This window comes from Oncorhynchus gorbuscha, linkage group LG03 (assembly GCF_021184085.1).
Source record: "Oncorhynchus gorbuscha isolate QuinsamMale2020 ecotype Even-year linkage group LG03, OgorEven_v1.0, whole genome shotgun sequence".
NCBI classification, from domain to species: Eukaryota; Metazoa; Chordata; class Actinopteri; order Salmoniformes; family Salmonidae; genus Oncorhynchus; species Oncorhynchus gorbuscha.
The window spans coordinates 92,070,332-92,084,915 of record NC_060175.1 but is presented as its reverse complement, the minus strand read 5'-3'; the positions used below and the strand labels follow the sequence as shown (position 1 = coordinate 92,084,915).

The window sequence follows — 14,584 nt, the reverse complement described above, 5'->3', positions numbered from 1 at the left end:
CATAATTTGACTAGACAGTATTTTCCATATCTAAACTCTCTTACCTGTGAGGCCATGTCTACCAGCTGAGGAAGGCGGAGCATCTTGCCCATGTCTCCCTTCAGGAAGTCCAATAAGCTCCCTTGTCCCATGTACTCAGTAACAATATAGATGGGTTCTTCAGACACCACAGCATAGAGCTGGACAAGCTTCTCATGTCTCAGCTTCTTCATGACCTGAGCCTCCTGGAGGAAGGCCTCGGGGGACATGGTACCAGTCTTCAGGGTCTTGATTGCTACCCGCGTCGTACCATTCCACGTGCCTTCACAGACAAAGTTTACACAGTTATGTCGTTGAAGTTCCAATTGTCATCAGATCATGTTTTTTCAAATAATGCCAACTGCAAAGGAAAATGTTTTGATGCAATGATAAATGCACTCTATAGACATTTGAGGTCCTCAACATGGCAATATCCCCTGCTTTGTCAGATCAGTTTCGGGAGCCGGCTGAAGATCAGGAGAATCACACTGATTCCTACAGTAGCTGATTAAATCCCAAAGACAGTAGTGATAGTGGAGAGAGACTGTCTTACCCATCCAGACCTCTCCGAAGCATCCCTGTCCCAGTTTGAGGTCGAGGCGGAGGGAGTCCCTGGGGATCTCCCAGGCATCGCGTGCTAGGCCCTGGGTCTGAGGCTTCAGTACGGGACACACCTCGGTCAGACAGTGGCACAGTCCGTCTGCATGTTCTGAGAGGAAGGGAAGGAAACATGGTGAGCTTCAATATCATCTTCTGGTAGTGTTACTGTTAGTTGTTCTTCACACATGTACAGCAGTAGAGTTTCCATTTTCTATTTTAATTTAGAAAGAATGACTCACTGTGGTAGTGTGCGACAAGCTGCTGTAGGTTGTTAAACTGAGTGCGTGAGGTGATGTAGAACCCTCCACTGTCCAGCTTCCTGATCTTGTAATGTTTCACATTCAGCCCTTTAGTGTTGTCATAGTCCAAGACTGACAGACAGTAGGCACCTGGGGAGGGGTACATAAGAGAGGAAATCAGTAAAGAAAGCAAGATAACCTTGGAGTGGAAATATTGCTTCCTCCTTTATTTTATCATTCCATTAGCTGATGCCTTAGGCGACTTCTAGTCTTCCTGAGTTCCAAAGGAAGAGTAGTTTGAATGGGTCCTTTTGTGTTGATAAGTTCCTTTCCCTTGTGACAAGTCCCTCAAAAACTAAGCAGTAGCCAGTCTCTCACCAGAGGGCAGCACCAGCCCAGTGAGCCAGCCTGATGATTGAACTCAAAGCCTGGGAATTCTCCCCTCCTTCCCTCTCTGTTTGAACTAGGCGGTAGGGCTTGTGGTTCTCGAACAGAGCCAACATGATTCCTTATTCTACATGTTATCACGAGGCATGTTTGTTCTACATAACATATTTCTATCTGAACACTTGTTCCCCTCCGTTTTTCCCTGCTGAACACGCCCCTGGGTCTATAATGACCTACTTCTGTCCCACTCAGTCACCGAGGCCTCCCCACTGCTCCCACTCAGCTACCAGCAGGGTATCCCCCCCATTCCCCTTTTTACCCTCCCTCTCTACGTTGAGCTTGGCCACGCACGCACACAGACCATGGAGAGTGTGTAATATTACCATGGCAGTGCAGTATCAGAGGCATCCCATCTAACCTTTCCCCAGTTGCCCTAATGCTTCACTGTCTAAAACAGCATTCATCTAGCAAACAGCACAGCAAGGCACAAGAACTAGAACAGTGAGGAACAATGTCTTATTAGACAGTGAACTGTTTTTTCATTTGTCAATTTTAAATTAAGATGTGCTTCCCCAAGCTCTATTCTGATCTTACAAATCTGTTTTTTATTGATAAAAAAAGCCGCAAACAGCTACTTCAAAAGAACATGTTTACACAGCTACACCGCTTCATCCCAAGAAAAAGGACAATGCCAATGGGCCGGCATTCCAGTGTGGTCTTAATTGTCAGTAGAGACGCTTTGTGATGCGTTTCCACTGGAGATGCTAGCCTTAGACACTCACCTTTGGTGGTCTCGCTCTCTCTCACCAAGAACGTTCCTTTCCTGTTCTCCAGACCCAACAACAGCCGCTCCGAATCGCGACGTGTGATCTTCCCAAAATACCACCTAGGGAAGAGACGGGAGAGAGCACGAGACACGGGGACCAGGTTGAGAGGAGGGGAAAAGGTGTGTCTTTGTGAGAGAGAGGGAGAGAGAACCGCCCGTGCTGGTTTCTGAAAATAAGTGACTTGTAAACTCCTTCTGTGCATGCCCCAATCAAATAAGTATTGCATTCTGATTACTGCCCCTTACCTGGAAGCCATAGGCAATCTGAGATGACTGGTAGGATAAAGGTAAGAAATGGAATCATTACACAGTTTGTTTGTGTTATTGTAATGTGTGTCAATGCACGTCAGCTTGTACAGTATGTACGCCTTCAAGGTGCATTCCAAGTTCAATTAAATACATACAGAGAGAAGAAAAGGCCAGAAGGATAAATAGATAAGAGAGAGAGGGGGAGGGATTTACTCTTCTGCCTGGATGGAGTCGGAGGGAGCCACATAATTGCTGGGGATGTAACCGCTTTCTCCCGTAGTCAGAGATCGAGCCAGCCACCAGTCCCCTTCCCTGTGGAGACAAGGATAACAGAATATCACTGACGTTCTACTTTACACAGAGGGATTCTACTTCACTTGGAGTGATTCTAAAGAAAAACGGACACACATTCCTCATGAGTAGACTCAACAACAGGAGGAGATTATTTACAATATCCATAGATTACAGGGCGGTTTCCAGGACTGGTCCTAGGAAATCAGCCCTACAACTACTAGGAATACTAATGGAATGGATCCACAAGGGATTCAAACACCAAAGTGCACTGCGACACAATTAACCAAATGCAGTGAAGTTATCATCATGTGAACCAGCTACTATGATGCGTTAGTGACATGAACACACTGAGACACAAACACACACAGTACATTCACAACGGGACACACACACACAGTACATTCACAACGGGACACACACACACACAGTACATTCACAACGGGACACACACACACACAGTACATTCACAACGGGACACACACACACAGTACATTCACAACGGGACACACACACACAGTACATTCACAACGGGACACACACACACAGTACATTCACAACGGGACACACACACACACAGTACATTCACAACGGGACACACACACACACAGTACATTCACAACGGGACACACACACACACAGTACATTCACAACGGGACACACACACACACAGTACATTCACAACGGGACACACACACACACAGTACATTCACAACGGGACACACACACACAGTACATTCACAACGGGACACACACACACAGTACATTCACAACGGGACACACACACACAGTACATTCACAACGGGACACACACACACAGTACATTCACAACGGGACACACACACACAGTACATTCACAACGGGACACACACACACAGTACATTCACAACGGGACACACACACACAGTACATTCACAACGGGACACACACACACAGTACATTCACAACGGGACACACACACACAGTACATTCACAACGGGACACACACACACAGTACATTCACAACGGACACACACACACACAGTACATTCACAACGGGACACACACACACAGTACATTCACGGGACACACACACACACAGTACATTCACAACGGGACACACACACACACAGTACATTCACAACGGGACACACACACACACAGTACATTCACAACGGGACACACACACACACAGTACATTCACAACGGGACACACACACACAGTACATTCACAACGGGACACACACACACAGTACATTCACAACGGGACACACACACACACAGTACATTCACAACGGGACACACACACACAGTACATTCACAACGGGACACACACACACAGTACATTCACAACGGGACACACACACACAGTACATTCACAACGGGACACACACACACAGTACATTCACAACGGGACACACACACACAGTACATTCACAACGGGACACACACACACAGTACATTCACAACGGGACACACACACACAGTACATTCACAACGGGACACACACACACAGTACATTCACAACGGGACACACACACACAGTACATTCACAACGGGACACACACACACAGTACATTCACAACGGGACACACACACACAGTACATTCACAACGGGACACACACACACAGTACATTCACAACGGGACACACACACACAGTACATTCACAACGGGACACACACACACAGTACATTCACAACGGGACACACACACACAGTACATTCACAACGGGACACACACACACAGTACATTCACAACGGGACACACACACACAGTACATTCACAACGGGACACACACACACAGTACATTCACAACGGGACACACACACACAGTACATTCACAACGGGACACACACACACAGTACATTCACAACGGGACACACACACACAGTACATTCACAACGGGACACACACACACAGTACATTCACAACGGGACACACACACACAGTACATTCACAACGGGACACACACACACAGTACATTCACAACGGGACACACACACACAGTACATTCACAACGGGACACAAACACACACAGTACATTCACAACGGGACACACACACACAGTACATTCACAACGGGACACACACACACAGTACATTCACAACGGGACACAAACACACACAGTACATTCACAACGGGACACACACACACAGTACATTCACAACGGGACACACACACACAGTACATTCACAACGGGACACACACACACAGTACATTCACAACGGGACACACACACACAGTACATTCACAACGGGACACACACACACAGTACATTCACAACGGGACACACACACACAGTACATTCACAACGGGACACACACACACAGTACATTCACAACGGGACACACACACACAGTACATTCACAACGGGACACACACACACAGTACATTCACAACGGGACACACACACAGTACATTCACAACGGGACACACACACACAGTACATTCACAACGGGACACACACACACACACAGTACATTCACAACGGGACACACACACACAGTACATTCACAACGGGACACACACACACAGTACATTCACAACGGGACACACACACACAGTACATTCACAACGGGACACACACACACAGTACATTCACAACGGGACACACACACACAGTACATTCACAACGGGACACACACACACAGTACATTCACAACGGGACACAAACACACACAGTACATTCACAACGGGACACAAACACACACAGTACATTCACAACGGGACACACACACACAGTACATTCACAACGGGACACACACACACAGTACATTCACAACGGGACACACACACACAGTACATTCACAACGGGACACACACACACAGTACATTCACAACGGGACACACACACACAGTACATTCACAACGGGACACACACACACAGTACATTCACAACGGGACACACACACACAGTACATTCACAACGGGACACACACACACAGTACATTCACAACGGGACACACACACACAGTACATTCACAACGGGACACACACACACAGTACATTCACAACGGGACACACACACACAGTACATTTACAACGGGACAAACACACACAGTACATTCACAACGGGACACACACACACAGTACATTCACAACGGGACACACACACACAGTACATTCACAACGGGACACACACACACAGTACATTCACAACGGGACACACACACACAGTACATTCACAACGGGACACACACACACAGTACATTCACAACGGGACACACACACACAGTACATTCACAACGGGACACACACACACAGTACATTTACAACGGGACAAACACACACAGTACATTCACAACGGGACACACACACACAGTACATTCACAACGGGACACACACACACAGTACATTCACAACGGGACACACACACACAGTACATTTACATGAAGGAGACACAAAGACAACAGAAGAATCACTAACCTGCTGTTCAACTTTCTCCTAAATACAATTATGAAGGTATGCGATGGAGAAATAGTTTGGGGAGATAGAGAGGAGATGCGAAAGGGGTGGGTTGGGTTTTAAAAAAAGAGACAGAAAGCGTGTTAGCAAAGTCGATTTGTAGAGATACAGTGAACAGAACAGAAGAATCATTACAACAGTAGTTATCCACCACACCCTCATCCCAACAATACAATGGAAGATATAGGCCTAGCTCACCATTAAACCAGAAGTTGGTCTAAAGCTTTCACATCAAAGCAGGGTTTTCATTGATTTTATAGACAGAAGAGATTAAAAGCAGCGATATTTAAAAAACAGAGAACAGAAGAGGTGATTTGAAGCACAAAAATGTGGTGTAGACCTAATATCAATTTCAAGAAAGCCTAATGATCCATATCAAGTGTAGAAATCATAACATTTTACCTTGACATATTAGTCATTTAGCAGACGCTCTTGTCCAGAGTGACTTTAAGGAGCAATTAGCGTTAAGTGCCTTGCTCAAGGGCACGTCAACCAATTTCGAACCAGCGACCTTTCAGTTACTGGCTCTTAACCGCTAGGCTACCTGCCGCCCCTAAGCTACCGAAAGCTAAGACAATGGGTTTGGGTCATAAATAAGAAATAATAATGAAACATTATCTATGTTTTTATCATCTCGGGGGGGTTAACTAGTTTTATATGTTTGACCTGGGTAACACTGTAGGTCCTGTGTGGCTCAGTTGCTAGAGCATGTTGCTTGCAACGCCAAGGTTGTTCGATTCCCACGGGGGACAAGTACGAAAAATAATTACAATGCACACACTCACTACTGTAAGTCGCTATAGATAAGAGCGTCTGCTAAATGACAAATAATATTAAAATGTAAACACTAAGAGTAAAGATGCATCAGCTTCAGTGGTGAATATTATTATTATTATAATAACAACAACAAACTTTTCATTACATTGTGCTCAGCTCAGGCCTTCTAGGTCAACACTTGTTATAACTGCAGTATTGGGGGCTCACTAGAATAATATGGTCCACTGTACTTCTATTGATCAGAGACGCATCACAGACTGACTCCCTATGATTGGGTTACATTATCAGAATGAATGAACAGTCATTTTCATAATTTGAACAAGTACATTTGAGTTATTAAGCAGAAACTCTTATCAAGCAATCAGTGCATTCAACTAAGGTACAACAACAAAAAAGGGGCTAGTTGCAACAAAATAAATATCAGCATCCAAGTAGAAGCACCAGTGAGACATACAGCTGTGCTTTTGTGAATGAGAGAAAAAGTACATCTACAACAAAACTCTGTCAGATCACACAAAACAGATCCTTATGAAGGGAGTCTGTTCCTATGGTTACGGGCTGTACAGAGGGGGGACTGACACGCGGTTTGGGGGCAGAACAGCCAGCCAGCGCAGTGAGAGAGCAGTCATGCAGAGTACAGTGTGTGTATACAATGGGTGGATCGAATCTTGAATGTTGATTGGTTAAAAGGGCATTCCAGCCGGTGTCTATTCCACAAGTTACCACCTGCTAAATCTATGACGTTAAAATTACGTTAAAATGCCTATTTACTCTGTTCCATCTGACTGCGCAATCCACAGTCTCATCAGCCCAGCCAGGCAATTTATAAACTTGATCTCCACTATAAAAAGCATCTTGACATCATCTATTATTATTATCTCACATTTCTTTTATACTAAAACAAATCAAAGTTTATTTGTCACGTGCACCTTACAGTGAAATGCTTACTTACAGGCTCTAACCAATAGTGCAAAAAAGGTATTAGGTGAACAATAGGTAGGTAAAGAAATAAAACAACAGTAAAAAGACAGGCTATACACAGTAGCGAGGCTATAAAAGTAGCGAGGCTACATACAGACACCGGTTATTCAGGCTGATTGAGGTAGTATGTACATGTAGATCTGGTTAAAGTGACTATGCATATATGATGAACAGAGAATAGCAGTAGCGTAAAAGAGGGGTTGGCGGGTGGTGGGACACAATGCAGATAGCCCGGTTAACCAATGTGCGGGAGCACTGGTTGGTCGGGCCAATTGAGGTAGTATGTACATGAATGTATAGTTAAAGTGACGATGCATATATGATTAACAGAGAGTAGCAGCAGCGTAAAAGAGGGGTTGGGGGGCACACAATGCAAATAGTCCGGGTAGCCATTTGGTTACCTGTTTAGGATTCTTATGGCTTGGGGATAAAAACTGTTGAGAAGCCTTTTTGTCCTAGACTTGGCACTCCGGTAACATTTAGTTTTCAACAGAGGAGACTTGTATAAACCTTGCTGTCCGTCTCTACAACATTTGCAACATTGTTTCAATATTCAAATTTGATCTCCAGCTGTCGCATGGTAATGAACGTGATGAGACAGACATGCAGGCAGCGTTTTGAAGTGCAGTAAGTTTGCACTCTTTCCAGCTTCAGTTTGCTGTATTGTTGGCTAGCTCCTCTCAACAACAATGTCCTGACAAGAGAGCACATTTTCTATGCCAGGTGAAATCACACCTCATTAGCTCATTGTTATGGATGTCTCCAAATAAATGTCACTAGAAAACAGCTTAAACAAATGCAAATGCAACTACTGTTGTTATTCTGGCTGCACTGTTCGACGTGACTGTAAGTTAGCCGTAGTTGGCTAACTAGCAAGCAAGGGATAAGAACGCTGCCAGCCAGTATGGCAATAGAACATTTAGAACAAACAACTGGGTCGCGTCCAGATACAGAACAAAAAGACTTAACGTATCTGTCAACCGAATGGATGGAAGGAAGAACAACCAGCCGGCTGGGGTAGCAACCCTAGATGTGTCGGGACTATATCTTGTGGAAAGATGAAATAGTATGAATAAATTATAACTTTTAATGAAAATATGTCAATCATTATTTGAATATGTTGGTAAACTGTTGTATAAAAGTGATAATGCCCTTGAAGCTAGTGTTTAGAGTATATATTGGCACGGTTCCAATATATCCTCCAAACACCGGCTTAACTCTATTTCTTAAACTGCATTGTTGGTTAAGGGCTTGTATGTAAGCATCTTACGGAAAGGGCTACACCTGTTGTATTCAGCGCATGTAAAAAATACAATTTGATATGCGTCTATCCATGTAGGTGTGACATTATCCTCATCCCATTGTGTGTGTTATCCTCATCACAGTGTGTGTGTTATCCTCATCACAGTGTGTGTGTTATCCTCATCCCAGTGTGTGTGTGTTATCCTCATCCCAGTGTGTGTGTTATCCTCATCCCAGTGTGTGTGTGTTATCCTCATCCCAGTGTGTGTGTGTTATCCTCATCCCAGTGTGTGTGTGTTATCCTCATCCCAGTGTGTGTGTTATCCTCATCCCAGTGTGTGTGTTGTCCTCATCCCAGTGTGTGTGTTGTCCTCATCCCAGTGTGTGTGTTGTCCTCATCCCAGTGTGTGTGTTGTCCTCATCCCAGTGTGTGTGTTGTCCTCATCCCAGTGTGTGTGTTGTCCTCATCCCAGTGTGTGTGTTGTCCTCATCCCAGTGTGTGTGTTGTCCTCATCCCAGTGTGTGTGTTATCCTCATCCCAGTGTGTGTGTTATCCTCATCCCAGTGTGTGTGTTATCCTCATCCCAGTGTGTGTGTTATCCTCATCCCAGTGTGTGTGTTATCCTCATCCCAGTGTGTGTGTTATCCTCATCCCAGTGTGTGTGTTATCCTCATCCCAGTGTGTGTGTTATCCTCATCCCAGTGTGTGTGTTATCCTCATCCCAGTGTGTGTGTTATCCTCATCCCAGTGTGTGTGTTATCCTCATCCCAGTGTGTGTGTTATCCTCATCCCAGTGTGTGTGTTGTCCTCATCCCAGTGTGTGTGTTATCCTCATCCCAGTGTGTGTGTTATCCTCATCCCAGTGTGTGTGTTATCCTCATCCCAGTGTGTGTGTTATCCTCATCCCAGTGTGTGTGTTATCCTCATCCCAGTGTGTGTGTTGTCCTCATCCCAGTGTGTGTGTTATCCTCATCCCAGTGTGTGTGTTATCCTCATCCCAGTGTGTGTGTTATCCTCATCCCAGTGTGTGTTATCCTCATCCCAGTGTGTGTTATCCTCATCCCAGTGTGTGTTATCCTCATCCCAGTGTGTGTGTTATCCTCATCCCAGTGTGTGTGTTATCCTCATCCCAGTGTGTGTTATCCTCATCCCAGTGTGTGTGTTATCCTCATCCCAGTGTGTGTGTTATCCTCATCCCAGTGTGTGTGTTATCCTCATCCCAGTGTGTGTGTTATCCTCATCCCAGTGTGTGTGTTATCCTCATCCCAGTGTGTGTGTTATCCTCATCCCAGTGTGTGTGTTATCCTCATCCCAGTGTGTGTGTTATCCTCATCCCAGTGTGTGTGTTATCCTCATCCCAGTGTGTGTGTTATCCTCATCCCATCCTCATCCCAGTGTGTGTGTTATCCTCATCCCAGTGTGTGTGTTATCCTCATCCCAGTGTGTGTGTTATCCTCATCCCAGTGTGTGTGTTATCCTCATCCCAGTGTGTGTGTTGTCCTCATCCCAGTGTGTGTGTTATCCTCATCCCAGTGTGTGTGTTATCCTCATCCCAGTGTGTGTGTTGTGTTGCCTCACGTGTTGTTTACTATCTGTAGCCGCTCGCCCTTCCTGAAAGACAGATCAGAGGCAGTGCGAGACTCGTAGTCATACAGCGCCACGAACGTCGTCACTCCTCCTGTGGGGGAGAGAGCAGACAGACACTTATCTCAAGAGAGAGGGTCATGAAATATTAAGTGATATAGCAATACCATGTTTAAAAATACACCATATGTACAATTCAGATATCCCCGAGTAAACTGTGTTTCAAATTGTACTAAATAAGATTTGCATATACTAGTCAGAAGCATCAAATATATGGCATCCAATGGAGCTTGAGACATTTTATATAATAATCATTCCTTTAATGACATTAATAATGTATTTCTATGTTAATAATGTATTTCTATGCCATACTAGGTTATTAGTGGGGTATCTGGGCCCTAGTGTCTTACCTGCAAGTGTCCCTCTGTTAGGAGACGTGACGCTACTGGTGGACTCTGCACCCCCAAACAGGGCCAGCTCCGGGGTATTGGTCAGGGGCTGAGTGGGCTGGCGTGTCCCGTCCACTGCAGGGTTCCGATTGGATGTGATGGTGTGCCCGGCAGGGCTGAAGTTGAGGCTACCAGCCCCTCCTCCCGAGCTGACGTCTTTGGGCTTGCTTTTGGTTCCCCCCATGGCCTAGACCTATAAGACAGACAGACGAATGAGCTTCAGCAATTCAATAAAAAATATATATACTAAAAGTGTCTATTGAAATAGAACATAGTTCGCTAGGCTTAGAATAGCTACAGTATTTTTTGCAAACTACCCTCTCACACTAGGCCTCCCCTCCTAGGCAGCTTAGCCGAGGGCAGGGCCAAGAGTGGAAACTGAAGTACATGTGAAGTCATACAGTTGCTATGTTCTAACCAGAGCAATACAGTATCATGTGCAGTAATAATACATGCTAAACCTAAGCTTCCCTAAGGATGGGCTTGTAGCTGCCACTCCTTAGCTACCACATAGGAATCCATGGCTGAGACCCTGCCCCACTCCCATCCTCCACCTTCCTGTCCCACTCCCATCCTCCACCCTCCTGTCCCACCCCATCCTCCAATCAACCTGTCCCACCCCCATCCACATGTCCCACCCCAATCCTCCATTTACCTGTCCCACCCCATCCTCCACCCTACTGTCCCACCCCATCCTCCAATCAACCTGTCCCACCCCCATCCACATGTCCCACCCCAATCCTCCATTTACCTGTCCCACCCCATCCTCCACCCTCCTGTCCCACTCCCATCCTCCACCCTCCTGTCCCACCCCCATCCTCCTTATACCTGTCCCACCCCATCCTCCAAACTACCTGTCCCACCCCATCCTCCACACACATGTCCCATCCTGCATATACCTGTCCCATCCCCATCCTCCACCCACCTGTCCCCTTCCCATCCTCCATATACCTGTCCCCTTCCCATCCTCCATATACCTGTCCCCTTTCCATCCTCCATATACCTGTCCCCTTCCCATCCTCCATATACCTGTCCCCTTCCCATCCTCCATATACCTGTCCCCTTCCCATCCTCCATATACCTGTCCTGTCCCACACCCATATCCCTGTCCCACACCATCTACCTGTCCCACACCATCTACCTGTCCCACACCATCCACCCCCACCATCCACAGCAAAAAGAGATGTTTCTTCCCCCCCAAGAGATATGATTGAAAATGAAATGCATGACATGGTGTTACAGATATGACAATGGTCAAGAGCATACTAGGTGAGCAAAAACTCAGCTACTAAAGTACAGTGCCTTCAGGAAGTATTCAGACCCCTTGACTTTTTCCACATTTTGTTAGGTTACAGCCTTATTCTAAAATTGATAAAATTGTTCCCGCCCACACAGCATGATGCTGCTACCACCATGGTTCACTGTAGGGATGGTGCCAGGTTTCCTCCAGACATGAGCCTTGGCATTCGGGCCAAAGAGTTGAGAATTGGTTTCATCAGACCAGAGAATGGTCAGAGTCTGTATGTGCCTTTTGACAAACCCCAGATCTGTGTCTCGACACAATCCCATCTCTGAGCTCTATGGACAATTCCTTCGACCTCATTGCTTGGCTTTTGCTCTGACATGTAATGTCAACTGTGGGACCTTATATAGACATGTGTGTGCGCCTTTCCAAATTATGTCCAATCAATTGAATTTACCACAGGTGGACTCCAAGTTGTAGAAACATCTCAAGGATGATCAATAAAAGCAGGATGCACCTGAGATTAATTTCGAGTCTCATAGCAAAGGGTCTGAATAAGGTATAAAAAAAATTATTGTCATTATGGGGCATTTCTTTTCATTATGTAGATTTCTGAGAATTTTTATTTAATCCATTTTAGAATAAGGCTGTAACCTAACAAAACGTGGAAAAAGTCAAGGGGTCTGAATACTTTCCCAAGGCACTGTATATATGGACATGGCTGTATAGGCCATCATGGCTGTCATCATAGCATTGTGCCACTGTGTGGCCTTCAGTATTCAGTGGCAGAGCACACATTGTTCACCGCCATCATGGTTTTGCAATGGCACTACAACACTAGTCGATGGTACAGGGTGCAGTCCTCGGTAGCTTATTAATGAGTCAGGATCAATAGACTCCCTCCCAGTCAGATCAAAGGGCTGGTTGTACAGTACGATACCCAACCTAACCCCTTATTCACACCCTCCTACCACCCAGTGAATAGTGTGACCTGGTGCTGTGTCATCGCTCGAGCTTATTTGCTCCAGAGGAATGATGTGATCATGTTGCCCGAGGTGACTAAGTCCATCTGGCCATGCGGCTACATATGGGCTCATAAACATAAAAGGCAAGAGTTCAATTGAGCATAAATATTTACACGTTGCTGAATCAGTGCGCATATGTACAGTAGCAGCTGTACACAAAACAGTTCTCTTGAGATAAAGATGTTCTCAATGAGAATAACCTGGATTAATAAAGTAGATGTTCTCAATGACAAGAGTATACCAATGACAACTGAGGAGTGTTTACACTATTTAACACACAATTAAAGGGATACATCAGGATTTTGGAAAAATACCCATTCAGATGAACTCGTAGATACCATATTTATGTCTCTGTATCAAGTATGAAGGAAGTTAGAGGCAGCTTCTCAAGCTAATGCTAACTAGCGTTAGTGCAATGACTGGAAGTCCCTGGGTATCTGCTTGCAACTTCCTTCAAACTCCACGCAGAGACATAAAAATGTTATCCACTAATTCATCTAACTCTGGGGAAGTAGATAGTCATTGCCAAAATACAGAAGTTTCCCAAAGTAAGGTGCTAAGATCACTTGAAGACTCTAGCTCTCTACTCCTCCTCAGCGTCCTGCCTGTATTCTTAGAGACTCCAGTTGTAAACACATGAAGCATTTCAGTCTTCTCTAATCACAGTTTAGTGCACAAAATCATTACACCAGGATCATTTAGGGACCCAACCCTCCACTACTGTCATGGATGGATATAGGCCTAGCAGTAGGGTTTTGCTACAGATAGATACTCATTTGGAGAGGAAAGGCAGGGCCAGGGATGTTTTTTTCAAAGTCCTAGCAGTAGTCACCTAAACTAGAAAGTGTCATGTTGACTAGTAATAAGGTAATTACTGGTAGGGTTTTTTGTGTTGCTTTTGCTTGTCTGGGGGAGGGGGGGGGTCAGCTATTTCTTTGACCTAGAACAGACATCTCTATGGTTATGGTAGCAGTAGGTGGGCTAATGAGCCCTGTTACCAGGGCCTTTATTTAACTTGGCAAGTCAGTTAAGAACAAATTCATTTACAATGACGGCCTAGGAACGGTGGGTTAACTGCCTTGTTCAGGGGCCGAACGACAGATTTTTACCTTGTCAGCTTGGGGATTCGATCTTGCAACCTGGCCCAAAGCTCTAACCACTAGGCTACCTGCCACTCATACTAATGAGACTACAGCCGAGGGCTGTGAGTCATGGAATTTGAAATG

At 45.3% G+C, this 14,584-nt stretch overlaps 1 protein-coding gene across 4 annotated transcripts in view; it reads right to left on the bottom strand.

Annotated features, from left to right (window-relative positions):
* LOC124032207 (proto-oncogene tyrosine-protein kinase Src) overlaps positions 1-14,584 on the bottom strand; it is a 45,199-nt gene that overhangs the window by 2,683 nt on the left and 27,932 nt on the right. The window contains exons 2-10 of one of the 4 annotated variants that reach the window (XM_046344435.1): positions 11,052-11,283; positions 10,636-10,735; positions 6,018-6,035; positions 2,533-2,631; positions 2,317-2,343; positions 2,027-2,130; positions 858-1,007; positions 572-727; positions 45-301 (exon numbers count right to left, since the gene is read on the bottom strand). In XM_046344435.1, the coding sequence (XP_046200391.1) occupies positions 45-301; positions 572-727; positions 858-1,007; positions 2,027-2,130; positions 2,317-2,343; positions 2,533-2,631; positions 6,018-6,035; positions 10,636-10,735; positions 11,052-11,274 (1,134 nt within the window). In that variant the 5' untranslated portion in view covers positions 11,275-11,283. The remainder of the gene's footprint in view (positions 1-44; positions 302-571; positions 728-857; positions 1,008-2,026; positions 2,131-2,316; positions 2,344-2,532; positions 2,632-6,017; positions 6,036-10,635; positions 10,736-11,051; positions 11,284-14,584) is intronic. The other 3 variants (XM_046344436.1, XM_046344437.1, XM_046344438.1) reach the window with 3 other exon arrangements.